General features: G+C 45.1%; 1 protein-coding gene across 5 annotated transcripts in view; it reads left to right on the top strand.

Moving 5' to 3' along the window:
- LOC135548732 (opioid-binding protein/cell adhesion molecule-like) overlaps positions 1-14,859 on the top strand; it is a 582,577-nt gene that overhangs the window by 489,761 nt on the left and 77,957 nt on the right. For all 5 annotated transcript variants that reach the window (XM_064978603.1, XM_064978606.1, XM_064978602.1 and 2 more), the window contains one exon: positions 398-630. In XM_064978603.1, coding sequence (XP_064834675.1) covers positions 398-630 — 233 coding nt within the window. The remainder of the gene's footprint in view (positions 1-397; positions 631-14,859) is intronic.

The following is a 14,859-nucleotide window of genomic DNA, read 5'->3' as shown; positions in this document are numbered from 1 at the left end:
TACTGTATCTCACAGAAGATATTTGAATGCACCAAATGCAGTACACATTTCTAAAGCAACAAAGGTTGGATTCTCTTAGATATCCTAGAGAAATCTGTGCACAGAGGCATCACAAGCACTGTGGTCATTTGCTATGACCGCCATCGACACTCGATATCGAGTATACACAAGCATGTAACTTCTGATTTATTTTTCCTTCATGACACAACAGCCCCCCTGGACACTGTCCCACCCTCACTCTCATCACTTGAACAGAAGTGACGAATGCCATAGAGGGAAAGCTGTGACATCACAAATGGGGCCTGCTGTGGTCTCTCACCTGATGCAAAGCAAAGCGTTACTTTTCCGTTTTGTATTTCACCTTGTGTTTGATTTGGCAATCTTTCTCGTCCTACAGGTGCGCACAGGGGGACATTGTCACACACACGGCCTGGCTCAACCGGTCGAGTATACTGTACGCCGGCGAGGATAAATGGTCTGTGGATCCTAGGGTGAGCTTGGTTACACTCAATCAGGAGGAGTTCACCATCAAGATTGAGGACGTGGACATGACAGATGAAGGCCCATACATCTGCGCGGTGCAGACGAGCAGCAGACCGAGGACGACGTCAGTACACATCCTCGTCCAAGGTAAGCCAAAGCCTTAGAATCTAGATACAGTCTGGGCGGATGATGGAGAAAAACATATTTTGTCTGATGTACAGTATGTGTGTGTCTCTCTTCTATCTCTCTCTTTGTGTGTGTGTCTTTGTGCTTGTGCCTGTGTCGCTCTCCCTCTCGCTCTTTCACTGTATATGTGTGCGTGTGCATCTCCCTCTCTGGTGTATTTGGTGGCCTTCATACCCCTCAGTGAATGAGAACCTCTTATTACCACATAGAAAGACAAATTGGTATACTTTCTCTTTCACTGTGGAAGGGATGTAAAATTAAATAAATATAAATAAAGGGAGAAGCACAGGTAGAACAACACCAGTCTGGGAATGCACTTCACTAAGTCATCCGTTATTATCTGTGCAGTTGGTGGTGTACTTGCTTTATTAGCTTTTACAATCTCCCAGTAGATTCCACCTAACTTGTAAAAACTTACAGTATGGAAAGCATCCATCATGTGGTGCTCGTTCACAGTCAATTATATACCGTACCAGTCAATTATATACCATATCAATTATATACCGTACCAGTCAAAAGTTTGGACACACCTACTCATTCAAGGGTTTTTCTTTATTTTTACTATTTTCTACATTGTAGAATAATAGTGACAACTTCAAAACTATGAAATAACACATAATGAATCATGAAGTAACCAAAAGAGTGTTTGTTACACTCGCTTAAAGATGGATTGGACCAAGGTGCAGCTTTATTTAAATGACACCGAAAAAAACAAAAAAATAGAAAAACGAACGTGAAGCTATATGCAGAGCAGAACGCAAACAAAATCCCACAATCTAAGGTGGGAAAAAGGGCTGCTTAAGTATGATCCCCAATCAGAGAAATGATAAACAGCTGTCTCTGATTGTGAACCATACTAGGCCAACAAAGAAATAGAAACATAGATTTGCCCAACCAATTCACACCCTGACCTAACCAAATAGAGAATAAACAAGGTTCTTTAAGGTCAGGGCATGACAGTAGTACCTCCCCAAAGGTGCGGACTCCAGACGCAAACCTGAACCTATAGGGGAGGGTCCGAGTGGGCATCTCATCTCGGTGGAGGCTCCGGTGCTGGACGCAGACCCCGCTCCGCTTGAGGCTCCCCCCCATTTTGGTGGCACCTCTGGTGCGGGGATCGTTGCCGGGGACTCGGGACCGTAGATCGTCGTCGCGGACTCCAGACTGGGAACCGTCTCTGGAAACTCCGGACCGGGACCATCTCTGAAATCTCTGGACCGCCGACCATCTCTGGAATGTCTGGACCGCCGACCGTCGCTGGAGGCTCTGGACCGCCGACCGTCGCTGGAGGCTCCAGACCTTGGATTGTCACTGCAGGCTCTGGGCCATGGATCATCACTGGAGGCTCCGGGCCATGGATCATCACTGGAGGCTCCGGGCCATGGATCATCACTGGAGGCTTCTGGCCATGGATCATCACTGGAGGCTCCGGGCCATGGATCATCACTGGAGGCTCCGGGCCATGGATCATCACTGGAGGCTCCGGGCCATGGATCATCACTGGAGGCTCCGGGCCATGGATCATCACTGGAGGCTCCGGGCCATGGATCATCACTGGTGGCTTCATGCCATGGATCATCACTGGAGGCTTCGTGCCATGGATCATCATTGGAGGCTTCGGGCCATGGATCACCACTGGAGGCTTCGTGCATGGAGCAGGCACAGGACGTACCAGGCTGGAGACACGCACTGGAGGCCGGCTGGATGCTCACTTTAGTCCGGCAAGTGCTGGCTGCTGGCACAGGACGCACTGGCCTGTGAAGGCGCACCGGCGACACAGTGCGTAGAGCCGGCGCAGGATATCCTGGACCGAGGAGGCGTACTGGAGACCAGGAGCGCTGAGCCGGCACAACCCGTCCTGGCTGTATCCTCACTTTCGCATGGCAAGTGCGAGGAGCTGGCACAGAATGCACCGGGCTGTGAATGCGCACTGGAGACACAGTGCGTATCACAGCGTAACATGGTGTCTGAACGGTCACACGCTCCTTAAACGGGGAATTGGCTCTGGTCTGAAACCTGGCTCCACCAACCACCCCGTGTGCCACCCCAAATAATTTTCTTGGACTGCCTCTCGTGCTTCCTTTGTGGTCATGAGATTTGCCCACCCAAGTCACACCCTGACCTAACAAAATCGAGAATAAACAAGGCTCTCTAAGGTCAGGGCGTGATAGTGTTAAACAAACCCAAATAGATTTTATATTCTTCAAAGTAGCTACCCTTTGCCTTCATGACAACTCTTTGTCACAACTGCTCCCGCTCTCCCTCTCTGGCGCTCGAGGGCACCAGCCTGACCTTCTTTAACTTCTTGATACTACCCATCCCGTATCCGGGATCGTGAATACAGCCTCAGGCTCATTACCATAACGCAACGTTAACGATTTCTGAAAATCGCAAATGAAATGAAACTAATATGCCTGCTCTCAAGCTTAGCCTTTTCTTAACAACACTGTCATCTCAGATTTTTCTCAGTGTATTGCTAGCTAGCTTAGCATTTAGCGTAGCATTTAGCAAGCAACATTTTCACAAAAACCAGAAAACCAAATAAATAAAATAATTTACCTTTGAAGAACTTCTGATGTTTTCAATGATGAGACTCTCAGTTACATAGCAAATGTTCAGTTTTTCCTGAAAGAATCTTTGTGTAGGAGAAATCGCTCCGTTTTGTACATCACATTTGGCTACCGAACCGAACCGAAAATTCAGTCACCAAAACGTCAAACTTTTTCCAAATTAACTCCATAATATCGACCGAAACATGGCAAACGTTGTTTAGAATCAATCCTCATGGTGGTTTTTTCACATATCTCTCCATTGATATGCCGTTCGTGGAAGCCTGCTTTCGTCTCAGAATCCCATGGAAAAATACCAGCAGCTGAAAATGACGCAACAATTTCGACAGAGGACACCGGGCGGACAACTGGCAAATTTAGTCTCTTATGGTCAATCTTCCAATGATATGCCTACAAATACGTCACAATGCTGCAGACACCTTAGATAGGGCAGGCTCATTCCTGTCGCATTCACAGCCATATAAGGAGACAATGAAAAACAGAGCCTCAAAAATCCTGCTAATTTCCTGGTTGCAGTTTCATCTTGGTTTTGCCTGTAGCTCCTGTTCTGGGGCACTCACAGACAATATCTTTGCAGTTCTGGAAACGTCAGAGTGTTTTCTTTCCAAAGCTATCAATTATATGCATAGTCGAGCATCTTTTTGTGACAAAATATTGAGCTTAAAACGGGCACGTCTTTTTATCCAAAAATGAAATAGCGCCCCCATAGATTTAACAGGTTAAGCACACCTGTCACCATCATTATGCGCATCAGCACTCATTGGACTCACCGGGACTCCTTCACTTTGTTGATTGACCCATCTACTGTATATCTGTCTGTTCCTCCGTTGGTTCCCCGTGTCAGTATTATTGTCGTTTACATTTCCCCTGTCCAGACGCTATCCGTGTTCTGTTTCATGTCTGTGTTTCATTAAATGTTCACTCCCTGTACTTGCTTCTCGTCTCCAGCATCTGTCCTTCCAGCATGCTGACAACAATATGTGAAGCATCAGGGAATTATTATTTTTATTTTTTTGTTGGTCACGGGTCCGAGTGCCGTCCCTGATTGGAACTGGGGGTGCCTCAGCCGTCTCGTTGGGCTTCCACGCCTTAGCTGACTCGAGAGAGTTTCTTGGCTCGGCAGGGGCCATCCCACGTCATGCCTCAGTGGGATCGTCAAGATCCCGCGCCTCAGCCCGGCTTGTCCAGCGCCTGTTTCTTGTCCGTGTTTCATTAAAGGTTCACTCCCTGGACTTGCTTCTTGGCTCCAGCATCTGTTCTTACACTCATGGCATTCTCTCAACTAACTAGTATAGAAGGAGTACCCACATATGTTGAGCACTTTTTGGCTGCTTGCCCTTCACTCTGCGGTCCAACTCATCCAAAACCATCTCAATTGGGTTGAGGTCAGGTGTATTGTGGAGGTCAGGCCATCTGATGCAGCACTCCATCACTCTCCTTCTTTGTCAAATAGCCCTTACATAGCTTGGAGGTGTGTTGGGTCATAGTCCTCTTGAAAAACAAATGAAATTCCCACTAAGCACCAACCAGATGGGATGGCGTATCGCTGCAGAATGCTGTGGTAGCCATGCTGGTTAAGTGTGCCTTGAATTCTAAATAAATCACTGACAGTGACCCCAGCAAAGCACCCCCAAACCATCAAACCTCCTCCTCCATGCTTCACGGTGGGAACCACACAATCGGAGATCATCCGTTCACCTACTCTGTGTCTCACAAAGCCACGGCGATAGGAATCAAAAATCTCAAATTTGGACTTTCAGACGAAAGCACAGATTTCCACGTCTAATATCCACAGCTCGTGTTTCTTAGCCCGAGCAAGTCTCTTCTTCTTATTGGTTTCATTTAGTAGTGGTTTCTTTGTACCAATTTGACCATTGACGCCTGATTCACACGGTCTCCTCTGAACAGTTGATATTGAGAGGTCTGTTATTTGAACTCTGTGAAGCATTTATTAGTTCTACAATTTCTGAGGCTGTTAACTCTAACGAACTTAACTCTAATTAACTTATCCTCTGCAGCAGAGGTAACTCTGGGCCTTCCTTTATTTTGGCAGTCCACATGCACTTTCAAAACTTTCAAAAGTTCTTGAAATCTACCGGATTGACCTTCCTTCATGTCTGAAAGTAATGTTGGACTGTCCTTTCTCTGTGCTTATTGAGCTTTTCTTGCCATAACATGGACTTTGTATTTTACCAAATAGGGCTATCTTCTGTATACCACCCCTACCATTGAGGCAAAGGGTGGCTTCTTTGAATAAATATAGTTAACACTGGTTAACACTTTTTTGGCTACTACATGATTCCATATGTGTTATTTCATAGTTTAGATGTTTTTACTATTATTTTACAATTTAGATAATTATACAAATAAAAAGTATGTGTCCAAACTTTTGACTGGTAATATGGATGCGTGCATTGTTATGTATTACTGCAATGTTGGAGCTAGCATTTTGCTGTACCTGCAATAACATCTGCAAAATGTGTATGCAACCGATAAAATGTGATTTGTTTTAATAATGGAGCAGTGGCGAACATCTGTTTTGAGGTAGGCTAGCTATAATATCCTTTAGGCTACATGTCTTATCGTTGATGTTTGATGGCAGACTGTAATACTCATGGAACCACATGTAGAAGAGGGGTTAGTTATAAATATATGTAATGGAACTGGAACTGTGGAACTTAAGCATATTGTTAACCGGGCCCCTTTGTAACAGGCAGCCAGACAAACGCTGTGTCACAATATTGCAGACCGATTATTAGCTAGTTTACTCTATAAAAGTATCCTCGACTACCGTGGTCTTCCATGCAATAAGAGCTAAAGATATGGGAAGTAGCTATAAACTGATCATAACTCTAATGTTATAACGTTTATGTGTATGGCTCAAAACTCATTTCTGGGATTGGTTATTAGTGCAGTCAATGTGTAGCCTGTGTAGTGTACTGGTTTCGATGTGTATAAGCTTTGTTGATGGAGTTTGCCCCAGCAATATTTTAATGTTAAAACCGACAGTGTTCAAGCCATATGTTCTAATGAAGTGGATAATGGTCTGATTTGAGCCCCATTAACGGCATTGCACTCCTGAGATAGTATATTTTTCCTAATCAGCGGATCCTGAGGCAATTTGATTGATGGCGGTGTCATTGCTGAGCACCAGAGCATTAGGGTGGAACAGAAGAGAACTGAGCAGGCTGAGAGGCAAGGCTAGTCTATACAGTGGGGTCCAGAATGCCTTCTTAAAGATGAGCAGTAAAGACTGTATAAAATAAATAATCCAAATACTAAGTTATATTGTATGCTTATTTTATTTGTATTATATTAATACAATTGCTAAAGGAAATGTATTTTGTTGAAGAAGTAATAATAATACTAATAAAGATAAGGGTCAAAATTATTGACATCCCTGTTTTCAATACTCGAGCACCTTTCCCTTGACCCTGACCTTAGAGAGCCTGCTTATTTCTCTATTTGGTTAGGTCAGGGTGTGATTTGGGTGGGGATTCTAGTTTTCTATTTCTTTGATGGCCGGGTATGGTTCCCAATCAGAGGCAGCATTCTATCGTTGTCTCTGATTGGGAATCATACTTAGGCAGCCTGTTTTCCACCTGAGTTTGTGGGATCTTGTTTTTGCACAGTAGCTATATAGCCCTGCAGAACTTTACGTTCGCTGTACACTTTCCACACTCTCATTCCGACGACGGATGTAACAGAAGATCACACCACCAAGCAGCGTGCCCAGGAGTGGAGGACATCATGGACCTGGGAGGAGGTAATGGCAGGGGACAAGACCCTGCCATGGAAGCAGATAGAGGCAGCGAGAGAGGAACGACGACGAGATCAGGAATCTTGGACACGATGAAAGCACGAGAGGCAGCCCCCAAAAACATTTTTTGGCGGGGGCACATGGAGGTGTTGGTCGGAGCCAAGGGTTGAACCAGTGCCAGTCAGGGAGTCGAGTGAGGCGCTCGACGCAAGATTCCGGAGAGAGGTGCTGGCGTTGAGAGAGCTGCAGATTGGGCGTGCTGATGAGAGTGACACCAGTCCGGTGTCATGTGCACCGGTTTCACGCATCTGGCCTCCGGTGCACCTCACCAGTCCGATGCATCCTGTGTCTCGTCCGCGCACTCACCCTGGGGTGTGTGTCGCCGTTCAGGCACCATGTTATGCAGTTCTACGCACCGTGTCTACAGTGCACCTTCACAGCCCAGTGCGTCCTGTGCCAGCGCCCGCACTTGCCGGGCTAAAGTGAGCATCCAGCCAGGACGGGTTGTGCCAGCTCTGCACTCCAGACCTCCAGTGCGTCTCCACAGTCTAGTACGTCCTATACCTCCTCCCCGCTCTCGCCCTGAGGTGCGTCATCAGCCCGGTGCCACCTGTACGGGTCCCACGCATCAGGTCTCCACAGTCCAGTACGTCCTGTGCCCCCTCCCCGCACTCGCCCTGAGGTGCGTGTGATCAGCCCGGTGCCACCTGTACCGGTCCCATGCATCAGGCCTCCAGTGCGCCTCAACAGTCCAGAGCTTCCGGCGACAGTTCCCAGTCCAGAGCTTCCGGCGACAGTTCCCAGTCCAGTCCGGAACCTCCCGAGACGGTCCACAGTCCGGAACCTCCCGAGACGGTCCACAGTCCGGAACCTCCCGAGACGGTCTACAGTCCGGAACCTCCCGAGACGGTCCACAGTCCGGAACCTCCCGAGACGGTCCACAGTCTCCAGTGATGATCCGTGGCACAAAGCCTCCAGTGACGATCCAAGGTCCAGAGCCACCAGCAACGGTCTGCAGTCCAGAACTTTACGTTCGTTGATCTTTTGTTGTTTTTGGTGTTCATCTAAAATAAAGACGACGGACGTAACACTGCACTTGTGGACTGCCCTCTTCAATTCAAACCACAGGTTTTAAATGGATTCAGGTCCGGAGACTGAGATGGCCATTGAAAAATGTTTATTTTGTCGTCATTTAAACATTTATTTCTGGATTTAGATGTGTCTGGGGTTATTGTCTTACTGGACGACTCACTTGCAGCCAAGTTTGAGCTTCCTGGCAGAGTCAACCAGGTTTTTGACTAAAATGCCTAGGTACTTGGTAAAGTTCATGATGCCGTTGTCCTTAACAAGGGCCCCAGGGCCAATATCCCCATAACATCAGAGGACCATTACCATATTTTACAGTAGGAATTAGGTGTTTTCTGCATATTGTTCTTTCAAAGGCCAAACCCAAATCTGGTGTGCGTGGCCAAAGAGCTCTATTTTCATGTCATATGACCATGAGTATTTTATACAGTCTTTCTTGCTCATCTTTATCAAGGGATCCAATAATTCTAGACCCCACTGTATGTTCTCTAATAGCTTGAAACTTCCTTTTATCCCAGCTTTGATGGAAATTAGATTTAAATACCGCTGTGAGCCATAAAAGGGAGAAAAAAATGGTATGATGTAGAATACTGGTATAGGTGCAAATTAAGGCTTTTCTGGGCCTCCCGGGTGGTGCAGTGGGGGCGAAGCACAATTGGCCTAGCATCGTCCGGGATGTCCTTGTCTCATCGAGCACCAGCGACTCCTGTGGTGAGCCAGGCGTAATGCGCGCAAACCAAGGTTGCCAGGTGCACAGTGTTTCCTCCGACACATTGGTGCTTCCGGGTTGGATGCGCGCTGTGTTAAGAAGCAGTGCGGCTTGGTTGGGTTGTGTATCGGAGGACGCATGACTTTCAACCTTCGTCTCTCCCGAGCCCGTACGGGAGTTGTAGCGATGAGACAAGATAGTAGCTATTAAAACAATTGGATACCACGAAATTGAGGAGAAAAAAGGGTATTTAAATTTTTTTTTTTTTTATAAAAATAAATTAAGGCTTTTCTGAGGCTTGGTTTATGATGATGTTATGGGGAATTTGAGGTCAGTGATCTTGGATGTTCTTTGGTGCAATATTGCTAACACTTACAGTATGTAGTCTTCTCAGATCTACACAGGTGCAAAGGGGGTATAGGGGCTAGGTGTTCTCTGGGGCTAGGGTTTTTCGAGAAATTTAATCATGAACTCTAGAATGCTCTGGTGGTGTCTGTATCCAGTTCCACAATATTACCTGCATGTATCAAGGCACAAGGTGAGGCCCAAATGCAGACACTGGAGGCAGATGGTTGGAGTTTTACAATGTTTATTAATCAAAAGGGGTAGGCAAGAGAGTGGTCGTGGACAGGCAAAAAGGTCAAAACCAGATCAGAGTCCAGCAGGTACATAGTGGCAGACAGGCTTGTGGTCAAGGCATGCATAGGGGTCAGGCAGGCGGGTACAAAGTCCAGAAACAGACAAGGGTCAAAACCGGGAGGACTAGAAAAAGGAGAATGCAAAAAGCAGGAGAACGGTAAAAACGCTGGTTGACTTAGAAACAAACAAGATGAACTGACACAGAGAGACAGGAAACACAGAGATAAATACACTGGGGGAAATCAGCAACACTGGAGGGGGTGGAGACAATCACAAATCAAATAAATTTTTATTTGTCACATACACATGGTTAGCAGATGTTAATGTGAGTGTAGCGAAATGCTTGTGCTTCTAGTTCCGACAATGCAGTAATAACCAACGAGTAATCTAACCTAACAATTCCACAACTACTACCTTATACACACACACAAGTGTAAAGAGATGAAGAATGTTATTGGTGGCTGTTTAACAGTCTGGTGGCCTTGAGATAGAAGCTGTTTTTCAGTCTCTCGGTCCCTGCTTTCATGCACCTATACTGACCTCACCTTCTGGATGATAGTGGGGTGAACAGGCAGTGGCTCGGGTGGTTGTTGTCCTTGATGATCTTTATGGCCTTCCTGTGACATCGGGTGGTGTAGGTGTCCTGGAGGGCAGGTAGTTTGCCCCCGGTGATGCGTTGTGCAGACCTCACTACCCTCTGGAGAGCCTTACGGTTGTGGGCGGAGTAGTTGCCGTACCAGGCGGTGATACAGACTGACAGGATGCTCTCGATTGTGCATCTGTAGAGTGCTTTTGGTGACAAGCCGAATTTCTTCAGCCTCCTGATGTTGAAGAGGCGCTGCTGCGCCTTCTTCACAACACTGTTTGTGTGGGTGGACCAATTCAGTCTGTCCGTGATGTGTACGCCGAGGAACTTAAAACTTACTACCCTCTCCACTACTGTCCCGTCAATGTGGATAGGGGGGTGCTCCCTCTGCTGTTTCCTGAAGTCCACAATCATCTCCTTTGTTTTGTTGATTTTAAGTGTGAGGTTATTTTCCTGACAGCACACTCCGAAGGCCCTCATCTCCTCCCTGTAGGACGTCTCATTGTTGTTGGTAAGCAACCCTAACGCAAGCTATACACTATAGTTGAGGAACAAATGGAAAGTAATTCTGCTTTGAAAGTTGATAAACATGAAACCTCACTTTTGAGGAAATTACCTTTCAATGTTTTGGTACCTCCTGGAGAGCTCTTCTTTGTCTACTACACCCAGAGTATCATTCACACCCTCTAAAGCTTTAGCCCCACCCATCTCTTTAAATGTTGATCTGAGCGTTCTGTCCTAACAACATCAGTCAAGCACCCAAGATACTTGGATAACCTTTGGCTAGCTACGTCCAGACACAAAATGAGAGAACAGCTCACTCTGACTATTTATCTCGCCCTTGCAAAGCTGGTTAGGCTGTTTTTATGTTATCCGGAGCGTTTGTGACTGCAACTCTGCTGTTGGCAACAATTTACGTTTTTTTTTGCCAACGTTTACTGACACCGGCCATATTCAACGGGTGTTAAGCGTTCATAAATTTGTCAGTTATTCTGTGCTCTAGCACACTCAAACGAGAGTGCTACCATAACAGATCCACAGACAATGCAATCACCATCGCACTGCACACTGCCCTATCCCATCTGGACAACAGGAATACCTATGTAAGAATACTGTTCATCACCCACAAGGATGCGTGCTCAGCCCCTTCATGTACTCCATGTTCCCCCATGACTGTGTGGTCACGCACACCTCCAACTCTATCATCAAGTTCGCAAACGACACAACAGTAGTAGGCCTGATTACCAACAATGAAGAGACAAGTAGGAGGTGAGGGCCCTAGGAGTGTTGTGCAAGGAAAATAACCTCTCACCCAACGTCAACAAAACGAAGGAGCTGATTGTGGACTTCTGGAAACAGCAAGTCTATCCACATCGACGGGACCACAGTCGAGAAAGTGGAAAGCTTCAAGTTCCCCGGAATACACATCACGGACAAACTGAAATTGTCCACCCACACAGACGGTGTGGTGAAGAAGGTGCAACAGTGCCTTTTCAACTTCAGGAGGCTGAAAAACAAAATCAGCTTGGCACCTAAAACTCACGCACTTTTTCAAATGCACAATTGAGAGCATCCTGTCAGGCTGTATCACCGCCTGGTATGGCAACTGCACCGCCCGCAACCACAGGGCTCTCCAGAGGGTGGTGTGGTCTGCCCAACGCATCGTTGGGGTCAAACAACCTGACCTCCAGGACACCTACAGCACCTGATGTCACAGGAAGGCAAAAAATATCATCAAAGACAACAACCACCCGAGCCACTGCCTGTTCACCCCCTTATCATCAAGAAGGCGAGGTCAATACAGGTGCATCAAAGCTAGGACCGAGAGACTGATAAACAGCTTTTATCTCAGACTGTTAAATAGCCATCACTAACACATAAGAGGCTGCCTCCCTATATACATAGACTTGAAATCACTGGCCACTTTAATAATGGAACACTAGTCACTTTAATAAAGTTAACATATTTTGCATTACTGATCTCATATGTATATACTTTATTTGATCCTACTGTATCTTAGTCTATGCCGCTCTGACATTGCTCGCCCAAATATTTATATATTCTTAATTCCATTGACTTTAGATTTGTGTGTATTGTTGTGAAATTGTTATATATTACTTGTCAGACATTACTGAACCATAATCCCAACTCATTATGTTACTACCCTGCATGAATCTGCAGGAAGCTAACCAACCAGGTTCAATGTTAGCTAGCTAACATTAGACTATAACTAGCAAAGCAAATGGCTCTGAGAACATAATAATATTACGACAGAGATCATACATACTTTTTCTCTGGCTAAACCAACTAGGCTTGTATTTTAAGAATTTGATTTGTATTAACAGATGGCATACAAGTTTGTTATTAAAGGCACATGAAAGTTCACATGTTCCAGAAGGCATTTCGGCCAAAAAACACATTTTGTTAAAATAAAAAAGTTACGTTCAAATGTCTTTGCTGTACAGGTACAGCACTAGATTATACTTGGAACCTGAAAAATTGTTTATTTACTTTAGCGCTTGATGATAACTGCCAAAAGAATGAAACTGCCAGTCCATGACTCAAACAGTAGGAGTAGTTGGCTATTGGCTAACCCTCTGGGTTTCTAGATATTAACAAAAACACCTGACGTTGTGTGGTGAAACATATCCTCATAAGTGGAGAGAGCTGTTAGATATCTACTTCAGAGAGGGATGCTTGCTACTGTGTTGGGAGTAGGATGTGCTCGTTAGAACAGACTTTTTGGAATAATTCATCAGAGAGATTTATAGGCGTCATGCTTCATTCCAAATGGCACCCTAGTCCCTATTAGTGCACTACTTTTGATCAAGGTCCAGGTTAAAATAGGGCACTAAATGGGGAATAGGGCGTAATTTGTTTCACGTCATAGTCATCGCAGTCAGTCTTCTAATGTGGGTTTTCAACATGAATAGTTGATGTCTTTTCAAACCTCGCTGATCATAATCTGACATTGAGGTTTTCAGATCTCTGTGTGCTTTAATTGAGAGTGCTCCTAGCAGGCGACTGTGCATGTGTATTTACATTTGTAAATGTGTAAACTCTAATAAAAGGCAGATCAAAGAGGAACAGAGGGAAAAAGTCACATGTGGGAGGGAAGCAATGGGAAGGTGTCAGCGAGGGGAGGGGGCAACATCCTCATTATTAAGCAACCTTATGATGGGTTGTGCCCCCCCCCACAATTGCACTGCGCACACCACCTTTCTGCTGCTGTCACTTCCACCTACCTACCACAGCCACAGTAAATGTCTCTGGCTAAAGCGCGGGGCATTTGACAAACACACCTGTGGAAAGAAACTTACGGACGTCAAACGTTCAGCCGGCTGCACAGACCCTATGGACGCTCCAGCCTAGAATGTCTTGTTAAAATTGTGCTTAGGAAAAATATGTGAAAGTAGAAAGTAAAAAAATCAGAGTTTGCTTCATCCTAAATTAAGAAATGGAATTACTTTTCCATATATAATTAACGTACACTACCGTTCAAAAGTTTGGGGTCACTAGGAAATGTCCTCGTCTTTAAAATAACATCAAATTTATCAGAAATGCAGTGTAGACATTGTTAATGTTGTAAATGACTATTGTAGCTGGAAACGGCTGATTTTTTTAATGGAATATCTACATAGGCGTAGAGGCCGATTATCAGCAACCATCACTCCTGTGTTCCAATGGCACATTGTATTATCTAATCCAAGTTTATAATTTAAAAAAAGCAAATTGATCATTAGAAAACCCTTTTTCAGTTATGTTAGCAGAGCTGAAAACTGTTGTGCAGATTAAAGAAGCAATAAAACTGGCCTTCTTTAGACTGGTTGAGTATCGGGAGCATCAGCATTTGTGGGTTCGATTACAGGCTCAAAATGGCCAGAAACAAAGAACTTTCTTCTAAAACTTGTCAGTCTATTCTTGTTCTGAGCAATGAAGGCTATTCCATGCGAGAAATTGCCAAGAAATTGAACATCTCGTACAACGTGGTGTACCACTCCCTTCACAGAACAGCATAAACTGGCCCTAACCAGAATAGAAAGGTGTGGGAAGCATCGGTGCACAACTGAACAAGAGGACATTAGAGTGTCTAGTTTTAGAAACAGACGCCTCACAAGTCCTCAACTGGCAGCTTCATTAAATAGTACCCGCAGAACAACAGTCTCAAAGTCAACAGTGAAGAGGCGACTCCGGGATGCTGTCCTTCTTGGCAGGACAACAACAAAAAAGCATTTTTCTTTGAAAATCGAGGACATTTCTAAGTGATCACAAACTTTTGAACGGTAGTGTATATTAAGCTACTTTCCATGATGTGGACACATGTTACAACAATACACAAGCTGACCAGTATGAAAAAATGTTTGAAAATGTATGCACTCAGGATAAGAGCATCTGCTTAATGACTAAAATTTTAAATGTAAATGTATTTGACCACATAGAATTAGGGGGAACTACACATCCTATAGTTAACATGATGACACAAGATCAGTTGCTTAAAACAGATGAACATCTTTGGTTTTGTACAGTTGATGTTGCCATACGCGTTGGGAGGGGGGGGGGGGTTGTAGGACTTGGAACGCAGCTATCATTTTCTTTCTCAAATCGAACAGATATTTCAGGTTGGGCTCTATACAAGTAGCTGGCCACAAACCAATACACTGATTTGAAATTCAAACTATTAATTCGATGGGAGCCAACTATTTTCACTGTTCCTATGGTGGGTTGTGATTCGTTGAGGTTAACAGAAAAAGTTGTTTGTTCCCTTTTCCATGATGGCAGCCTCGCGATATCAACATCCACCATTCGAAAATATAGATGAAGCCTTGTACAAATGTTCATC

The sequence above is a fragment of the Oncorhynchus masou genome, chromosome 11, assembly GCF_036934945.1.
Source record: "Oncorhynchus masou masou isolate Uvic2021 chromosome 11, UVic_Omas_1.1, whole genome shotgun sequence".
Classification (NCBI taxonomy): domain Eukaryota; kingdom Metazoa; phylum Chordata; class Actinopteri; order Salmoniformes; family Salmonidae; genus Oncorhynchus; species Oncorhynchus masou.
Note: the sequence above shows the minus strand (reverse complement) of the source record. Positions and strands in the feature narration are given on the sequence as shown.